The sequence below is a fragment of the Ostrinia furnacalis genome, unplaced genomic scaffold (genome assembly GCF_004193835.3).
Source record: "Ostrinia furnacalis isolate ACB-3 unplaced genomic scaffold, ASM419383v2 OfSCF1845, whole genome shotgun sequence".
Taxonomy (NCBI): Eukaryota; Metazoa; Arthropoda; class Insecta; order Lepidoptera; family Crambidae; genus Ostrinia; species Ostrinia furnacalis.
This window is the reverse complement of record NW_021132084.1, coordinates 140,385-161,772: the sequence shown is the minus strand read 5'-3', so window position 1 is coordinate 161,772 and position 21,388 is coordinate 140,385. Positions and strand designations below refer to the sequence as shown.

The 21,388-nt window shown below is 38.2% G+C and overlaps 1 protein-coding gene across 1 annotated transcript in view; it reads left to right on the top strand.

The window, feature by feature from the left end:
• The first annotated feature begins 283 nt into the window (after positions 1-283).
• Positions 284-21,388, top strand: part of LOC114353844 (kinesin-like protein KIF13A) — a 144,082-nt gene continuing 122,977 nt past the window's right edge. Inside the window, exon 1 of the mRNA XM_028305967.1 lies at positions 284-368. Coding sequence (XP_028161768.1) covers positions 313-368 — 56 coding nt within the window. The 5' untranslated portion in view covers positions 284-312. The remainder of the gene's footprint in view (positions 369-21,388) is intronic.

Sequence of the window (21,388 nt, the reverse complement as noted above, 5' to 3'; positions counted from 1 at the left end):
ATCCTGAATTATGTTGACTAATATTTATTTTATTTTATTTTATTGGACGTCGATAAATTTTCTTACGTCCCATAGTCTCACTGTAATTTTCTCTTTGATAGATTTCTTTCCTCGTGTTTTATGTAACAACAACGACCTTTAATATCTTTGTTTGTGTCTAAACATTGGTGACGTAAGAAGGCTATATTGGATAAAAATAGATCCTATTTACCTACTGTTCAATTTACCGTTTAAACAGTAACTCAAACAAGTGATCTTAATTATTAAATTTTCCTTTCAGAACTCGAACTTGGGACACAATGCGTGGTGGAAATGGAGGGGCAGCAGACCGTTCTGCAGTACCCGCAGTCGGCACACGAGAAAGAAAGGTAAATAATAGTCGTTTCTTTACTGTTTGACCTAAACGCTGTCCTACTTAAGTTACTATTAAGTAGGTTGATTCCTGGAGTAGCATAAGTGGTGCTGGTGTGACTTCTTCATAAAAAATCACACATGGATCACGAGACGTGACACTCCTTCACAATCACTACTATGTACTCTCTTGGAAACTAAAAGCATGGGAAATAAAATCACCAATCAAGACCACCAAACTGCTGACTTTGGTCGATATGGTAGCACTTATCAACTATAGTCATCCTGAATTATTCCTGACACACCTCCTAAGTGGCTATTCTGTTGTCTGATTCCTGGAGACACACATAACCGTTGTTCCCTGAAGTTTATAGGAATCCTATAGTAAAAACGCCTTTTGAAGAATTGAAGTTGTGAATAAAAAATCGATAATTATTGACGCTCTACCTTCAGCTAATACTAAATTGAACATGTATTAAAAATACTGATTGAAGCTAAAGTTGAGCATCATCACTGTTTTAATTGCTTTAGTTGCGTTAATTATTATCGGATCAAGTAATAATTGGTATTTTTAACTATGTGTTAATAATATTTGCTCGTTATATTAAATAATTACTTATTGTTACATCTTACAATACTGAAAAAGATAAAACTACATGTAAATTACAATATTTCAAGTCTTTGTGGAACATAATTAATTATGCATATTGTATTTTTAATTATAGGAAGTGTTCGAACACAAAGGACCTTTGAAACCGTCCTTGCTCTAGTTTCAAGAAAGAATCCAATAGGAAGAACGAAGTAGTCTTTGAAAATACAGAAGCGATACTTAAAAAGTCCTCGTTACAGTTAAAATAAAGATACTAAACACGAATGTGTGTGCATTTTGATTTATTGATTGCATTTGTTGTTTACTAATAGGTATTACTAATTGCAGAAAGTATTTACCAATGATTGAATGACTCAGTTTTTGAACCCGACTGGATATTGCAGTGAATTTATTTTTCATTTTAGTTCGAAACATATACTTATTAAGATAAATAAACTATGTAACTACAATAAATAGAACGATTAACTTCGTAAATCGTCCAAGTCATGAAAGCATTGCTTAAAACAATAATAAGTAATATCTTTTTATTGCAATTTTCAACAACGTCTCGGAGACTCACAAATTAGACAAAATGAGTCCGATTTAACCATACTTCGCCAATAAATCACATATCTCCTGAAGAATGTCGTGACGCAAAGAATCGTTTATTTAGCGATTCGATATGTTTAATGTTTACGATCGCGGTAGTATTTGTTTTTGTTGGCAATAAGCAAACATTTGAGCAAATATGTGAAGTAAGTACTTACTGGTTTGTTCCGATTTGCATTTACGTTTTCAATGTCGATTGGATTTCAAAATACACGTGTCGTTCGTTTGGGATGCTCTGATTCGCATCACCTCGGGTGGCGCAAGCGCCGGTGTTGCGGGCACAAAGCAGATACAATCAAATTGCATTTTTGTAACAAAGATGGTCATTGATGAGCTGTAGAGTCGGCAAACACGAATATAGGAAGGAGCGTATGAGAAGAATGATAATGCACTCTGATAATTGCTTCCTCACTCCACAACACGCTAAAGCTAATTCGTTTCAGATAGTTATTGTTTTACCCCTGCTAATACTAAGATGAGATTAATAAAGTTTTTGAAAGCAACTTTTTGAGCACGAAATTCTGCAAAAATAACTGGAACGATAAACATTCATGATTGACTTCGGATCATCACGTTCACCGACCGATATTACTTCAGTCCGTGTTAATAAACCCTGTCCAATCAAAGCCAATATTTATTTTAATGAAACCCTCTTTCCACCCTCGAAAAAGTAGGGCAATAATATCGAAAAAATAGCCCATTCGTTGTAAATGAACATTGGTAATAGTCATAAGGGGTGGTAGGGGGTTAGGGGGTCGTGCCTCACCTAGCTTAGTTTTCCAGAACACCCTCCGTCATGCACCCTAGCGGCCGGCGGGTCGGAAAACTCCCATCATGGAAACTAAAACGTGGTAGATTGAATTCTGGATTTAATAGTTTAAAGTACACATTTGTTTGCTGGTGCTCATTCAATATCCAATTTAATATTATCGATTGTAATGTTTACATGAGAACAATAACGCGTATTATTGGATCGTTAAACAACCAGAGTTCAGTTCACCTACTTGTTGCTTAATAATTATTGACATTACAATATGGCAGAATTCAATCATGATTGAATTCGTCGTCAAAGAGATCCAACAGCTTGGCTTATCCATGTTTTTGAAACTTGCGTGTGCAATTGCACATAAAATACTAATAAGTTTCAAACAAAACTAAAACGGAAGCTCACGCCAAGTACAATTAAGCGTATAAAAATAACCACATAACGTTACAATTGCTCATGTTACGTATCTAAAATTTATGTTACGAAGGTAATTTTTTAATAACACTCCACTGGGGCTATAAAACTTCAGCCGACCGCATACTGCATTATGCAAATGGATACCTAACTGTAGCTACGGCTAAAACGTAGCCTACTTTGAAAACTTATGTATAAACACACATTTAGCGTAGCGTTGATCGTGTTAACTTAAATCTGAAGAGGTATTTTGCTCACGCGCATGTCAGGTCGTTGACCCGCCTATACTAGAATTACAGCTTCTTTTTTACCCGGTATGGCTGATCTGCAAAAAGTTGGTTAAAACACCGTGTGCTCACAATCTGATAATAAATCATGGAGTGTTAATCCAATGATTAAAACATGGAGATAAATAATCTGGATCTTCTTATTTAAGATGTTGCTGGAATAAAGCAAAAACGATTTTTTTGTAGGTTTACGTAGTCTTGTTTATGTTAAACATATTTTTTAAGAGCATTGACCGTGTACGGAATATGCCCGAGTAGAAAGACTACAATAAAATCAACATAGCACAAATACATCGTGCGAGGCAAGAGAATGGGTGATCATAGTGTCCAATGTAAATTATTGAAAGAATACTGTTAGTAATAGATACGCCCTCTATCTAATAGATGTCGTGCCCTGAGTGTCCAAGCAACTGCACTCAGGAGGATTTGATGAGTGCTACTGACAACGCCACTCTTGTGGCGGAGTCTTGGGCTGGCAATGTGTAGGTTTGTTGTCGACACGAAAAGAAGAAGAAGGATAAGAATAGATACGCCTAGGTTTTACATAGTTCTTGCGTTATCAAGGGTGTTTTCACGCCCACCGGCTAACAACTATTACAAGGCAATCTATACTTCAATTACTGATAGACGGTGAACTAATCACTGGTTCAGCCGTGCGTGATTGCCTGACTGGGCAGACGACGTCAAGTATTGATTTGACGAGGCGACCCATATTACTTACTGATGGCGCGATTTTTAATATTCGATAATGTAACACAAGCCAAACGTCAACGTTACTTTTCGAATTCAAAATTGGCTGTTTTCCTAAAGTGTCTTTCATAAAAATACACGTTTTTTTGGATCTTTTTAGGTATAAAATCACTTCTTTGTCCCATAAAAAGTATTCGTGGGAACCGTTAGGTCTTCTATTGAATATCGTCAGAAGCTCGGAGGTGTCCCTAAAGTCTAACTTCAACATTTTAAATGAAAATGAAGTTAATGCGATTCACTGAATACTGCAAATAGTCGCTCTTCATGACTCCACATCGTAGCATGACCTCACAGTTGACTGAATCATGCAATTATCAATATTGATTATAGCTGACCCGGCGAACTTCGTACCGCCTTAGCGTAGAGATTTTCTTAATATTTTTTTCCGTAAGAACCATCCTTGGACTTCCACAAACATTTAAAAAAAAGAATTATCGAAATCGGTTCAGCCGTTCACACGTGATGCCGTGACAACGCGAAACGGGTTTCATTTTTATATATATAGATTAAATTGCTGTTTATTGTTGTTGTTTGATTATGTCGTCAGTTCAGCGGATTTCTCTTCGTAAATATTTGTCCTTTCTCTATTTGATTGAACTCTTGTTCCTTTTTATGTATTTACAAATACTGCTTTGCTGTTGTCCGTGACAAGATCACAAAGCAACTTTCTTTCTACAATTATCATTATCTGTATTTCAAGTTATTCTATTCTTATCAACTTGTACAATAGTCTTATCTAGAGATAGCCTATTTCTGGATAAACTGGACATAAAGTAACAGAATGGGCTAGAATTCTTCTTGATTCAAATAGACCCTAGGTTGTGATTTGAAACTACCGTTTGTGAGTATGTTTTCAATTTAAATATACTTGATTCAGTAAACTTACTTACATTTTGTATTGACCTTGTTTGTATTCCACGAGCGCTGTATCAGTGGAAATGATTTCATTGCTCGTCTGTAGATAAGCGTATCGGCCGTTATCTTTACGGGGACAATTTTACTTTCCCTTTGTTCTGTATTTTAGGCGCTTTTCAGGTTATTTTATTAAATAAGGGTATAAAAAGCTTCCAGCAGAAATGGTAATGTAATCATGTTTTTTTTTATTGAAAAATACTGGGTGCAATGTAATCATTTTAAAATGTTTTTGTTTATTGAAAAATACTGGGTCGAATAAGATCGTAGACACATATGCGTCTGAACACTTGAAAACATGATTTACCACAAAGATACTGGCACTAAACAAACCGTTAAAAGATGAAAGGAGACTAACCTTTTCAGGTCAAGCAGAACACGTATCAAGATCCGCACGTACGCGCAGACATTGTAATCCGCGGCTGTCTCTATCACACGGCTGTCTCGCTCGCACGCTGCAGCGTTTTTCCCTCAAGGCGGAAGTCTTGCGTTCGTGGTTTCCCGAGGACCTCTACAATCTCTTTGTGTGCGACCTCATTTTGTTGAATACACTCTTTAACGCTGTCAGATGAATGTCGACGTTCGCAACGCACTTGGCGTCGCAGGCACCAGTGCTGCTATTGTCTGTGGAGAAAGCCAATTTACGGAACAATTGAAGTTTTATTAACATGTTAAAAGCATAATGCAAGCAAGTTTAATCCTGAAAACCAAATTATAAAGGGTTACTTACCAATCCCCATTCTAACATCAAAGACGAGGACCGAGTGTATGTCTTTTATAACTGTCTCACTTTCTGAGCTTCACGCGTATACGCATATTTAAGTATATATCACTTGAGAAATCTGACCTAGCAAGATAAAAGACATCTAGAATTCTACAAATCTAAATTGTTAGTAGCTAGAGCGTGCCGGAACGAATAAAATTAGGCTACCGTACAAATTAAAACTAACTTACAGTGAAGGGGTTCCGAATTTAAAGTGGGTAGGTACACGTTTGCCGAAGCAAGGAGTTTCCGAATTAATTATGGAGATAGTGAAGGGCACGTGAGCGCAATTTGAGTATACTTAGAGCCAGCCCGCGCGATAACGGCGGAGTTAACGTCTGATGAACTAATAGATTACTCGGCGCACCCTGTATACACGCATTATAGCTGGGAGTAGGGTTGCCAGGTCCCAAAAACACAAAAGCCGGACTCTGTGCTTCATTTACCCTAAAGGCCAGACATCTGACGGGGGGGAGGGGGGGGGTCGAGTGAGTACTATCATCGGTTGCCCAAGGTCCTGATGCGTGCGCTTCATATTATTCTGTGGCTCGACTTTCGCCTGACGCGGCAGTCTAATAAAAAGCCTAACAAAAGCCGGAGACGCAATCAAAAAGCCTAACTATGTCCGGCTTTATCCGGACGCCTGGCAACCCTAGCAGGGAGTGCTAAAACGGTGCTTAAGGAGTCAAAGCGACATTAATAAATCAAGTAGCTCTTACAACACACAGCAGTCAATTTGGCCTATTATACATGAGTAAATTCAAATATTGTTCATGTCATGGCCTGTAAACTATAGAGATACTGTAATAATATGAATGCAGTCTTGCAACTTGAAATCAGTCTCAAGACAAACTAATTTTAACGCTCTGTTTACTTTGCGATATCATCTCCTTTGAGAAACATGTTATTTTTTATCATTAATAATATCTTAGCTTGTCTTAATACAAATTACTGTGTTAATAAGACACTAATGGCGTATTTATGTTTTATGTTCTATTTCAACAGTCAATTAATGATGGATAAAAATAATAAAATTACTAAAAGCTACATGTCGCCGAAAGATGAAATTGGATTCAAAATTAATAAACGCATTAACCTATTAAAATCTCTTTGCGCGCCCAAAATTCAGGGAACCATTTACGAGGTCTGCTCCACGCTTTAGTTAAATGCGTGCTAATCCCATTGTTCCATACATTACGACTTTGCAGGGCTACCAGGGGCTCCAAAAGCTATAAATTGTAACCGCAAACACTGATATAGGGCGAGCCTACATTGGTAAACGCCGAGAAAAAACATGCTTCTAACTAAAATATAGGTTTACATTTATTGAGATCTTCTAGCCTCCCAGATATCTTTCAGTTATTATTGGTAAAATTGTTAAGGACATCCAAGTAAATAAAAAAATATATATTATACAGTGTGAGTCACGTTAAAGTGTACATATGAAAATAGATGAAACTAGACCTTTTTTTATCGACAAAGAGGTTAATATAAATAATAAAAACCACCAGTTGTAGGGGCATTTTTTGGAGAAATTTATCAAATAACCAAAAAAACACGAATTTTTAAGCAGATTTTTTTCAAAAAGTATCATTTTTATTATTTGTTGGCCTTTTTTGTGTATTTTATGTATTTTTTTAGTATTGCCTGTTATTTAGCATTGTTTCTGTTTTTATTTTATCAGGATATACCGCTTAGTTTAAAAGTTATTACGTTTTCTTTACAATAAGTAATTGGAAGAAAAAAAATTCTATAAAAAAATAAAAAAGAATCTAAAAAAAATTTTGACCTCTTTTTTGTCGATAAAAATAGGTCTAGTTTCATCTATTTTCATATGTACACTTTAACGTGACTCACACTGTATATGAACTAAAAACTTAAAAGACCGGCTAAACATAAAGCGCACGAGTAATCTAAATATGACCTTTCTAAACTCAATATCAACTCTGCCCGTCTCTTGAAAAAGGTCTTAGTTTAGTTCAATGAACAATTTATTCAATTTACAAAGTTCACTTCAATGTAGCCTGGCCCTAGAGGGATGAAACCCATTTCAACCGATTAGGTCGGACACGTAATCCTAAAGGTATTATCCGATGTTACGATTGCACATCGCAATCTGTAAAAAATCGATATGGTAAGCCGTTTAACGCTGCACTTGCTCGATGCGACTTATTGACACGTGAGCGTTTGTTGTGACTTGTAAATAAATAATTGCTGTTTTAAAATTAAATTCAGGATAAAAGAATAATGACGAGTCATTATCATCATCATTTCAGTCACAGGACGCCCATTGCTGAACATAGGCCTACCCCAATGATTTCCAAACTGGCCGGATGGTAAGGGCCTGCATCCAGCGCCTTCCTGCTACCTTTATAAAGTCGTCTATCCCGTTTGTGGGTGGACATCCTACGCCCTAAGACTCGAATGTTTTAGAAGAGTGTGTGTATAAGAGGAATTTGATCCTTAACATAAATAGAAAAAGAAAACATCAAAGCCATAGAAATTACATAAAGTGTGCGACTGCGAGGCAATTGGCTTTTAGGAAGGTAAACAATTGAGTTTCCACATCCGAATCTAGTTAGTTTTAGGGGCACATGTATCTATTTTGGCTCCCGCCGGTAAATAAAATTTATAGGCCGTATTTCACGTTGCCCTAGGAAACTGACTTATTGGGCCTCCGAGAAAATCGCGGATGATTTATTTGACGTGCCCTTTGGTACGTCATTGCATTTTTATACGTTCACAATTTTCCCGATAAAACGTGAAAGAAAGTTTTATAGAGTTCCTCTCAGTTTTGTTTGGATTGCACGAGGAAAATCTTATTTACTTTGTTTGATGTTGTAATGCTCTGTCAAGGCGAAATGTAACCAGCCGTGTATGAATTGTTATTACAATTTAATACTCTATCTTCGTATCTTAATCTTTTCAACCGACTTCAAAAAAAGGAGGAGGTTCTCAATTCGACCCGTATGTTTTTTTTTTTCTATGTTTGTTACGCGATAACTCCGCCAATTATGAACCGATTTGAACAAATCTTTTTTCAGCGTATAGGTAATACCTCAAGGGTGGTCCCATTTAAATTTAATAATAAAAAACACAACCCCCAAGGGTGGAAAATTGGGGATGAACTTTTTTATACGCAATATCTCCGCCGATTATNTCGGACCCTGGATTAGAGGTGGGCGCCGATATAAAATTGGTCGGCGGCGGCGCGCCGACTTTTTGACTTCGGCGGCGGCGGCGTCGGCGGCGTGACCTTGTTTGACCTTTATTCATTAGGTATTTTTAAAATATCAGCTTTTTTAGTATCTTTCGCCAAGACTAATCAGGTGGATTGCAGTTGGTTGGGGTTTGACACGATAGAGCCACTGCCGCAATGGTTTACCCTAGTAAATTAGCTCTTTTGATCGTAAATACTTTGATATTTGATTAGCGGGCTTGGCTGAGATCAGGTTTTCGTGTATTTCCTAAAGGCCAGCGTACCAATGTGCCGATAAAAGTACCTTTAACATGTATTTTTGAACTCTTTGGAGGCACATAGTTAATGTTGGATTAGCTGACTGTCGGTCGAATATTATGTTCAGATTTGTTTTATTTATATTAATATGGTCTTTCCGTGTCATCCTACGGTCCAGGATTTTAATGCAGGTTGATTGCAGTAATGTGTCAAGGTCTAGATTGGTCAGGGGATAACTTTCACGTCTTAAATGATAACATGGTGAGACTTCGGGGCTTGCTTACTGCTGCGGGATTTAGCTGACTTTGCAACAGTCTAGTCGCTTTAAGATCACAGTTACATTTGAGGAAGGCCGCAGCTTTCTGGTGTCTGGGCTACTTTACTAGTAAATGTTATCGAATACCGGACCAAGTATAGAGTCCTGGGGTACTCCAGCTCTGCAGCTAAAAGAGAAAATTTTGTCAAGGAGTTTGATTTAAAACTGCCTGTCACTGAGATAAGACTCCATCAGCAAGTAGTAGAAGTGTGCTGGAAGGTACTTTTTAATTTCATAGAGTAGTCATTTATGCTAAACCCAGCAACTTTTCCAAACACATTGTACACAGATATGTGCTTTTCGATATCTCCCCTCTCCAGCTTAACCCAAGTAGCTCAAGGTGTACTGAGATGATGAGTCCTAGATGGGCACTGAAACGCCTGGACAGAGAGAGCCTTATACTGGCATCACTGGTCAAAAGTTGGGCGACTGGCCCCGAGGAATTCGACCCCACTAGGGAGGCAGAGTGGTTCCGGGAGACCATGTCGCACGTGTGAGACGCGGCGATGCCCAGAGTCACATCCTATCCTACGCCTACAAGCTAAGAACACCGCTCCTGGCCCCGATGGAATTCCGGGGAAGGTGTGGATGCTTGCCTTAAGGGCAAACGAACGGGATGGAGCCGCGCTTTCGCACTCTGTTAACGGCGTGCCTAAGGGAGGGAGTCTTCCCGCGAGTGTAGAAAACGGGGAAGCTCGTCCTCCTGAGAAAAGACGGCCGGCCGGCTGATTCCCCATCAGCATACAGGCCCATTGTTCTGCTGGATGAGGCGGCAAAACTTTTTGAGCGCGTCATTGCTGTCCGTCTAAACAGACACCTAAATGGAACAGGCCCGAATTTGTCGCCTAACCAATTCGGTTTCCGCCGGGGTAGGTCAACCCTTGACGCTATAGCTGAACTGAAGGACATAGCGGAAAAGGAGGTAGCAAGAGGGGGGAGCGCTGTGGCAGTGTTCCTAGACATCGGCAACGCGTTTAACAGCCTTCCCCATAGCTGTATAGAGGAGGCCTTAAAACATCATGGGGTTCCTCTATACGTTCAGGCTATAATTCGTGCCTACCTAGCGAGAAGAGAAGTGACATTTCCAACGACTAATGGCTGGGATGGGAGGCCAATGTCGTGCGGTGTCCCACAGGGTTCCTTCCTTGGGCCTCTCCTGTGGAACATCGGCTACGACTGGGCCATCCGCGATATTCGGCTGCCCGGTATCAAGGCCATTTGTTACGCGGATTCTGCAGGCTATGTCAGTCACTTTGGTTCTGCGGGTAAGCGGAAACATGGCGGTCAACTCCTCAGATAGTCAGGTACAAAGATGTCCAGAAGCAGCATTTGAAAAGGTGCAAAATGGGCCCTCTCAAATCGCAATGAGAAGGTTTGGCTGCACAGCGCCTAGAATGGCGGAAGATTGTGAAGTGGCGAATCCGCGAGTTCAAGGAGCAGCGCACAACTGAACTCGACGCAAAACGCGATGATGTAAATCCCGTCCATCTGCCGCCATTCACTATAATTATGTTGGCGGCGTGCTCAGATACTGTCAATGTGCGAAGTTTGCCACAAAGATCGGCTATGTAAGCTATCTTCGGACGCACCAGCGCCGCCAAGACAGCTAAGTCGAAGTGTTCACCATGACCGAAATCGGTCGGATGAATCATCATCATCAGCAGGTCTCAAAGACAGGCATAGTTGCAAGTCTCGGATCAAGTCCAATACTTGATCTTATTTTTGGATTGAACTGTGGATTTTTTAGATTATCCGTGTCGTAAGGTTTAAATAAACCGGCTTGTTATATAGCAAAGGTCTGAGNTCAACCGACTTCAAAAAAAGGAGGAGGTTCTCAATTCGACCCGTATGTTTTTTTTTTTCTATGTTTGTTACGCGATAACTCCGCCAATTATGAACCGATTTGAACAAATCTTTTTTCAGCGTATAGGTAATACCTCAAGGGTGGTCCCATTTAAATTTATCAACCGACTTCAAAAAAAGGAGGAGGTTCTCAATTCGACCCGTATGTTTTTTTTTTTCTATGTTTGTTACGCGATAACTCCGCCAATTATGAACCGATTTGAACAAATCTTTTTTCTGCGTATAGGTAATACCTCAAGGGTGGTCCCATTTAAATTTAATAATAAAAAACACAACCCCCAAGGGTGGAAAATTGGGGATGAACTTTTTTATACGCAATATCTCCGCCGATTATAAACCAATTAGAACGATTACTTTTTTGTTGTATAGGTATTATCAAAAGGGTGGTTTCATGCGAATTTCAAGAAAATATTTCACCCCCAAGGGTGGAAAATTGGGGATGAACTTTTTTATACGCAATATCTCCGCCGAATATGAACCAATTTGAACGATTATTTTTTTGTTGAATAGGTATTATCAAAAGGGTGGTTTCATGCGAATTTGAAGAAAATATTTCACCCCCAAGGGTGGAAAATTGGGAATGAACTTTTTTATAATATACATTAAGAATATGGTCTCAATGTACTGCCTACCTTCAGTGGTAACATCAAGGTTAACTAAAAAGCAAGAAATAAGTAAAATTTTATAAAAAAAAAATAATGTAATTAGTAATTTAATTATTTTTCTACGTTTTAGTGTAGGTTTTTTGGAGTCGGTTTTTTTTTTTTTTTATAAAATTTTATTGAAAAGTAATAGCAACATTACTCAAATGTATTGCTATGCAAATGCATTAGCAGTCAATGTACAATATGTATTTTTCCTTTATAATGCAATGTTTCTTTCATTGGCGACTAACTCTTTCATCCCATAAAATATTTCAATCAAGAAGCGTAAGTATACTCTTACACAACAAATAAATCGTATTCATCCAAAAAAACGAACAATGTATGACTGCGTAACTCAAATATTGGCGTTAGTCAAACAGCAATTTGGCTTCGTACACGGCACATACATAAAACTACACAATACAAATCGGATAAGGCCGACTTAAACTATTCATTAGGTTGTTCTGGACCCCAGAATTATTTAGCAGCCTACGCAGGGCTGTAGCTCACGTCGCTTGTTTGACGCTTTATTTTCGGCCGAGCAATAAATATGTGATGTTCGGAAATAAAAAGGTTACGCTCATTTATACCAAATTGGGGCTTTTACTGTGCTTTTATACAAGGAGCCTCGAGCTGAGTGGTAAAGTGATTCGGTGATAGCATTTTTGCTGCTGGGCTTCCAATCGAAGTTGTCCTTGTCAGTTGCTCTCTACCCGTCGCTGATTGTTATTATCCAATTTGGAATCACCTTCAAGTTTCAGATTCAGAGTTTATTCGATTTGTAAACCGTTGAATTGAGCTGTCGATTATACCTAATGGGTGTGACGCAAAACATAATCGTTATAATGTCCTTGCAACTTGGTCGTACATCCATACAAGAACGTATTCATCCAGGGACAAAAACAAGGCAGGTCGATACCCCTGGTCGTTTACGCATAGCTATTTCCCTCATCAACCTGAGTGCTCGGCTCAGCCCAATATTGCGGTTCCGTCGCGCGCCCATTTCTCTTTATGACAACTGGAAATCTAGCCTTTACTGCAGATCTTCGGGAAAGTGAAATGTTATCGAGCAAGCCTGTGAAACTACAAACGGCCTGGAACATGTTTCGGAGGCGATAAAACAACTCTGTTCCATTCAATCGTGTGCGCTTTATGTTGCGATTGATAGAGGAATAAATGCCAGAGGTTTTATTGTGGACATTGGAGTGAGTAGTTTTGGGTCTGTTACAACGTTTTTGCTGAGTTTTGGAAAACGTCATTTTGGTTGTACCTTTTGTAGGGGTGATTGGGTGAAAGTCAATTCTCACGCGAATTTCATCCAACTACAGAGATATCGACTGGTGTGAAATTATTGCAAAGTAACAATACATTTGGCTTATGTGCGTAACTTAAAAGTATTCTATGACGTAAATGTAACTTACTTCAGCACCTACTTTAAATGCAAGAAAAAATTATGACGTGCTTTGAAGCGGACGTTATCCGACTCTATCCGTATAGGCTTCTAACGTTTTTCATTAAGGTTCTGAATCACAACAGTTCCACGTTTACAGAAAAAGAACCTTATGCAAATCTTCCAGAAGAACAAGAAGCAAACAATTAATACCAGTCTTTGTGACGCGAAGGAGCCAATTTGCTTCAAAACAAAGAGTTTTAATTGAGGTCGATGAGACACGAGTCGGCGACCAAGCGGGGCGCAGTTCAGTCATGGGACCGAACAGTTATGGCATTACACGGTGCACCTGTGATGCGGTGCGTGAACTGTACCGTATCACGCCGTTAGCCCGAGCATTCAGGGTGGAAACCTAAATGGAAGTTTTCGACAGCTCCGAAGAATGCTTTTAAAAAGTTTGCGATTAGAAACATAAATAACAATTATATCGGCAATAGATGAGGCGTTCCAGAAAATAATGAAAGTTTTTTAGGTATCCGTACACAACCGTATCAACACCTACACGTTCAAATCAAAAGTATAGAGACACTGCGAAATTGAAAATGAAAAAGAATCGTAATATTATTGTAATAATTTGATCATTCTTTCCCTGTACTCTTCGTATATTAAGGTCAATAAAAAGTAAATTAATTTCTACCAAAGTCACCGGTCGTAAAATGTTGATAAAAAACTTGAAATTATGAATGAAATAAATTACTTTTTTGATTACATACTGTTTTATTGTCAATACCTTGCAATTAGCCAGTAGGTCTTAATCAACGTTCGTCGAATTCTGCAGCAGCATTGAGCGTCGCCCACACTTCCATCGTTGCGATGGATTTTCCTGGAATTGACGCTGGAATTTGCTCAGCGTCGCCTGTGAGCTTGATTCGATTGCTGTCAAAGGTTTCCTGTTTATTCCACGGAGAATCGGTTTTATCAACAGATTAATCGGGCTCAGTGTTACGTGCTTTTCAGAGATGAAATTGCCGTGTACGTTCATTTCGTGTGAGACAGTTATCTCAATCCACTGAGTTTTATGAATGATGGTATGTGATGTGAGAGATTTACAATTGCCATTATTGCTTACAGGTGTGACGAACTCCTTGTGTGTGATAAAGTTCAACAGTTAAACCGTGATTGTTTAGTTGAGATTGTGGTAGTTTTTAATTAATAAGTAGTTCTGCACTTTTTAACAAGGTTTAAAGCGAGCTTTTGTGCTTTGCCAGTACACTGCGCTTAACTTGCAAGTTTGTTCTGGACTTTGTTCTTTGCCAGTTAACATTTCGTATTACAAAAAACTTCTAAATCTGCTTCTACCACGTAACTGGTTGCGAATGTTTAATGTAGGTTTATTACTTAACTGAATATTACTTCGATCACCTGCCCCCCTAGACAAAACGCACTTTTTGATCGAATCGAAAATCGAATCCGTCAAAACCCCATACAAAAAAGGGGCTTTTCGACCACTTTTCGACTGGTTTGCGATTATAATTTGCACTTTGTCTAGACCCACTGATTTAATTATATCAATGCAGCTCAGTGTTGCCAGTCGGGTCTAGTCAGAAATTACCAAAAATATAAAAAAGTAACCTTTTTGAATAATTGCGGAGCGATGATTGTGTAAGGTTGTTCATGGATGGAAAATGAATACAATTGATCATCTAAATTCGAAAAGTGACCAGTCGTATAAAAACGTTTCATGGATTTGCGTTTTATTATCGAAAAACATCGCTAAAAAAAACATTTTTTTTTAACAAATAATAAATCAAATTCAAGTTTAAATGCACTTTATGACATAATTTTTACATTGTCACTATTAATATTTTTTACTGAATAACCTGTAAAAGTTAATTCTACAATTTCTGAAAAATCACCTAAAAGTAACCTTTTTATTAGTGTAACCTAAAAGTAACCACTGCAGTTCAAAAGTAACCTAAAAGGTTACAAAAGTAACCTTCTGGCAACACTGATGCAGCTTGAAACACTGGCTCGTAATCAGCAGAGCATAATTGAATTTTTCGGAATGCCGGAGTGGTAAGTGGTAATCGAATCGTTACGCTTTGGTGCTTGCACGGAGGTGCAGTTTCACGGAATTGGGATGTTGACACCAGTTACAATTAACTCCAGAGTAAGTATCTAAAGAAGGCATTCAATTTAGGAGTTCAATGTTTCTTTATTTTTATTATTTATTTTGGAAAACGTCCAGTTGATCTGAAAATTAGTCGCAACCCTCTACTTTCATGTCTCTCACTCTAAAGAAATCTATCGACACAAAATGAACGAACTCTACATAGTATAAACCGTAGAATGTGTCAAACTGTGTAGAATGTGCCACGTGATGTGTCCTGACCATTCGTTCGCCAGCATTTTGAAATAGGAACTTGAATGAATTGGTGTATAAATTATCTTCTTGAATGGATCGGACTCGGATCAGAGCAGACGTTGTCCGAAACCACTCTAACTCTACGACAGCTGTGTCAGCTGTGTTATATTTCTTTGATGAAACGCCGGAATTCATTTTCTTTTACTTGCTTTAAGTCACGAAGACTTACCAACTATTTTCGATGATATCTTTGAGATGAATGGTTTAGCTAATCAACGTATTGAACGAAAAATGTTTTGTTATTCGTTGTAAACGTTTGGATAATATAAAGTCCATCTCTAAACGATGAATTGTTGACAGTAATTGCTATACTGGTGAAGTGATAAAAGTGAGCTACCTAAATAAAAAGTATACATTGTGCAGTTATACGATCAACATTCCGTACTATTGAAGAGAGATTGTGCCTTACAATTTACAATTCACCGTAACCAAATATCCAAGTTATCGCGAATACCTTCTTAAATTGCGTTACTTTCTTATGTACTTATTTACATTTGATAAACAACGGTTTGTAAATATTGTTATTGTTAGTAACTTATTCTAGTTTCTACTAATATTCAATTAATACAATAAAAGGACAATGGTATCGTTAAAGGCTCCTTCGGCAAAATTTCGCTAATATGAAAATGAAAAGGCAAAATCTCAAGCTTTAGTACTCGAACGTTAAGTCTCTAAATTAGGTTATAAATCGTATTAATGCAGTAATTCATCTGGATTTGCGTTAAAATACTAACAAAAGAGTTATCAGTGCGGATAACGAACGATCCGTCAATGTTTTATCTTTGTTTGCAGGACCGTACCATTTCTTGCGCGAACTTGAAATGCCAATAGGCTTTAGTAAAACTCTTTACACGTGATAACATTATCGCGCTTATCAAATTTTCATTGCCGACGAGCCCCACATAGAATGAAAATTCTGCACATAAAACATTCCGAAATAAATAACGTTCACTCATTTTAGCGGTATGTAATTCAATTCCCTTGCCTACTTTTCACCTTTACGTAAAAAAAGAAATTGCGCGTGTTGAATATTGAATGTGAATGAATTGCGTCGGACGGAGGCGAATGATTTCCGACGCTCCATCACTCACGTCCGATGCGATCCTTTGCATCGTCGAATCACGAGTGCGCCGAATAAATATCAGGGGATACAGTCTCATGGGATCACGTACACTATACAGCAACTAACACCCCCTGCCTGGGAGTAGATGAGTCGTTAACCGCTCGCGCCTCGTAAACAGCGTCGCTGTTTGAATTTTTATGAAACGATTATGCGATGGATACTAAGCGAAAACATTGTTCGCAATCCCGAAGCATTTTTCCAAGTCAATTTAAAGAAATAGAAACAATATGATAATAATACGGAGTTAAAAATGGCCGCAAATAAAAACCAGTTTCGCAACTCATTTCATGCAATTTTACAACTCGCATTCTGATGTTAATGTCAAGGTGACGATATTCATCGAGTATGTATCACCTGTTCTACTATCTTGCGGAGCTATTTTCTTTAAAGTTAACCTTACTTCGTGCCTTTGTCTTTGAGAAGTACTTCCATGAAACTAGCATCAATCAGAGTTTCGACGTAAAACTACGAACAAAGAAGTGACTGTTTATAGTCGAACTTCAAGGATTTCAGTTTGTCTTGGTTTTAGTTGAAACAGTAAATGAATTTTCCGAATCTAGATGCGAAAGTTGAAAGTTTCACATTAGCATTTAGATTAACATTTAGGACGGTAGGTACCTACATTGGCATAGCTAGCCAATAGGGCTCGCCTTTTAAACGCGTCGGAACCAAAGAAAGTTTAGCAACAAGCGAACTCCCAATTGAGTTTTGCTGTTGTACACTCTTCCCGAAAACTTCTGTATTATTTTCTCCTGTATCATTTGTGTTTCGTTCTTGGAACGGATAAAGTTTCTTTTCGTCTCTTTTTATTGAAAAACATTTTTGTGTTTTGTCTTCGAATGTTCATTTTCGATTGTGCGGATAGAAGCAATAGAGAAGTTAGGAGTGAATTGTATTTGCTACAGTAATTTGCTTGAATATAATTTGCAATATTAAATGAATTTTCTAACAATGGTTATCTTTGACTTTGTACTGATAGTTAGACCATCTGAATTTAGATTTGCAAAAGGACTATCCCGTCTGATTCCCTCAAGTCTCGGGAAAAGGGATATGGGCTGAAAGGTTTCTCGTTTGCTCTATAACATTGTTACACATTTGATTCTAATTTTCCATTACTGTTGGTCTTTCCCTTAAACATACGAGAGATGGGAGCATTCTTTAAGTGAATGCATCTTCAGAATCAACGCCACAGTAGAGAGTACGTATAAATTACCAGTTTCCTTGCTGTTATCAAAGTTTTTTGTTCCTTCTCTGACTTGCTACTTAGGTTGAATTAGTTACTAGTTGTTTAGAATACTGCTATTAGTTAATTAGTAAGCTGTCCTTTGACTTAACTGTATTTAAGTAGATGTAGACGAACCGTTTATTAACAACTGTTTCGACCCCCGCAGTTATCAGAGCGGAAAGCGCGCGGCCTTGTACCGAGCCGTCAATGTTCACCTCATTATGGATTATTCTGCTAGTAAATGGCTATATAAACTACATATGCTTATTGAGACAAAGACAAATACTCTGTAGATGTGAGAGTCCAGTTTGAAACATGTAGGACGTCTTTGGAAGTTCTATAGCCTGAACCAAGTGTTGTCCCAGCCTACGCGTTAAGTAGATACTATAAAGACAAGAATAGATACTCCTGCGAGATATGTTGTGAGTAATTCTTGTTGCCTTTTACTCTAACAAGTAAAGTTATTCGTTTTTAACACAGCTGATTAGTAGGTATTTGGAATTATTGCATAGAACACTTATTCATTTCTAAATTAGGAAAATATGAGTTTATTCTAACTAGGAAATAAGTATTGGAGTTATTCGCAGAATAAAGTTCCTTTGACGTTTACCTTTGACTTTAGGAACCTACTTCGATTTTTTCGCACTTTAAAAGAGAATCTAGTTGTTCGATCGATTCCCCTGAAACTTGATGTTTGCAATACCTTTTTATAGATCGGGTGTGAATAATCCAGATATCCAGGTACATTATAGAAATATGATTAGTTTGTAGAACGGGTAACATTGTATCCATTTAACCTTCCTCTAAATAATTATGATGTATTTATCAACATCGGCACTAAACAGTATTGTGTGTTGTAGAGAATATTCCCGATAAACCCAGGAAGTAGCGGGCGCGATGCGTACATCAGATAAACGCGTTTGCGAGCTGCCTAGCAATAAAAATACCAGACGTTAGACCTTGAGCCGACGAGTTATAGTCCAAATTCCAGTAATTTCAGCCACTGCGAGGCGTAAGCCATTTTCTTCCCAAAGCCTTTCTAGATAGGTGTGGCTGGTAATGTTTAGCAGCAAAATGATAACGCCGTATTGTTGGTATTATGCTCAACTTTGAAAGCGTGTTCATAATGGTACATTAAACTAGTGCACTTCACTCGAGGGTACTATTATTTTGTGGTAGATGAATGACTATGCTATATTGCCCGTGGGTTAGCACGACAAAAATGTTTTCTACCTAGTCTCTGTTTTGCGAATTTTAAGAACTAGGGTCATAATTCTGGTACCATTTTCTAGATCTACTACAGTTGTTTGGCTACACAGAAACCTTGACATTTTATTTAGATTTCGTCGAAATCCAGAGTAGGAATCAACTCAAATCACGCAACCACAGAGGCGTTCCTGCAATTACTGAAAAACGAACAAAGTCCCATAGGAACCATAAATCTCTACATAATATACACAAGCGTCGGCTTTCATAAAATATAAAGGTATTATTGTTAGAACTTGGGCCAATATTTTCGCAACGTGTTTGTGCTGCTAGATTGCTTCGTGCAAAGCTGTGATTGACATATTCAATACGCTGCGCACTTTTTCACACAGGCCCGGTTGATCTCCGCCCCCAAACATCCGTCATATTCAGCTGCCAGGACAAAACAGCTTTATTTTTCAGCCTGGTAACATTAAAATATACATATTTCATCTATACATGTTCCTAGTCATCGTTAATAGTCCTTTTGGTAAGGTTTCATTGATTAAACTGAACGGCTATTGAAACCTAACAATAGATTCGAAAAGTTCCAATCCAACCGTGATCCAGTTTCGCAATTTACTTTTTATTCTTCTTTTGTGTTACCACTTGACAAGAATTTCGATGGAAATTTTATTAAAATTAATTAAGTTTAAGTACTCTAAACTGTATGTCACAATTACTTGCGCCATTTGCAAACTCTTGAGTGACATCAGTTTCTATTATTTACAAACGCACGGAAACTCGTGACTCGTATGTCATTTTAACAATGGTTATAATAAATTGAGTCGATTTCAAAGCAAATATGACGTCTTAAATTTAAATTTGTTGTGGCTATTTACTTGTTACTCCAGCAAGTTTCTATTGTGTGAACGGCTACTGACTGTTATTGACGCTGACCAAAACTGCGACTTTGGTCGCATTTCCAAGAAAACAAAAAAATACTTATGATCAAAACCTACTACACCAGTGTGCTTACCATGAGTTTACGTTAGGTGAGCTCGCTAGCGAATATGTCAATAAAATCTATGATGATTTTATTTCTCGAAAGTAGCCGCTAGGGGCGCTGCACAATATGTCATACATTTAATGTCATATTTTTACGCAGTCGCTAACGAGCACACCTAACGTTAACTCATGGTAAGCACACAGTACCTATTTACACAAGTTGAGTTACTTATTTGAAATCTTGATTTGCTTTATATCGCCAAAGTCTACAGTTTGCAAGTCTAAGTTGCAAAACGTGAACGTCAACGCGTAAAGCGACATAATATTGTTTCTCCATAAATAATACATGGGTGCACAGCGCGATGAAGTTGCACAACTCGCGAGCGCCGCATCTGGCTGACTTCCTTCATGAATTACTCATGTGCAGTGCGTGCCACTTGTTGTAAGTGCGTTATTATAAATCAAGCAAGAATCTCTGCTTCCTTGGGAGCGTCGCTTTGGAATGACAATTATAAACTGAAGCTCTACGATGAGATTCTAAGAACGAACGCAAACATTGGTTTAGTCCTCGGTGACGAACGGTGGCAGAATATGGACTAGGTTGACTCGGCATGCTAGGACAGTATTTGTTAGCTCGTGTACTTCTATATTCCACTCTTCTCATCGAAACTGAACTTGAAGAAGATTCTGCTGAATATAACTGATAAAAAGTAAATACCTAAACCACTATCCTGTTCTATTATAATTACAAATTCAGTTGAATCTAAACCCTCCAAACCGTGTTTCATTACTAACAACAGGTTTGTTCAGGGACGCTACACACATATGCAACTGATACGGCAACCTTGTGCCAGTTTGTCCCTCCTCTATGACACAACTTGCTCCGCATACTGGACGGATCGCCCTACAATACATCAAACAAAAGGCGTCACAAAACAGCGCCAGCCTGTCTCCGACCCACGTGGGGCGCCTCGTGATTCTCTCGTGACCTCACTTTACTAACTGGTCCAATTTCAACCCTAATCTTTTAGATGTAAAGCTTCTATTAGCATGGTTAATCCATTCCAAAACAATGACATCTACTTTCAATTCCCGATTTCAACCAGCTCCTGATTGAATGTTGCCAGTTTCAATAAGTTATTGAGTTTTTGAGGCGAATGCGAGGCCTTATAAACTACTCAAACACCTTTTTAAGAAACTACGTCACTATACAATCAACATGGTAGCAGAGAAATTTTCCGCTCCAAAAATAGCCTAATCGTTATATTCTTACATAACAAGAACTTCTTAAATCCAAATTTTCCTACTATT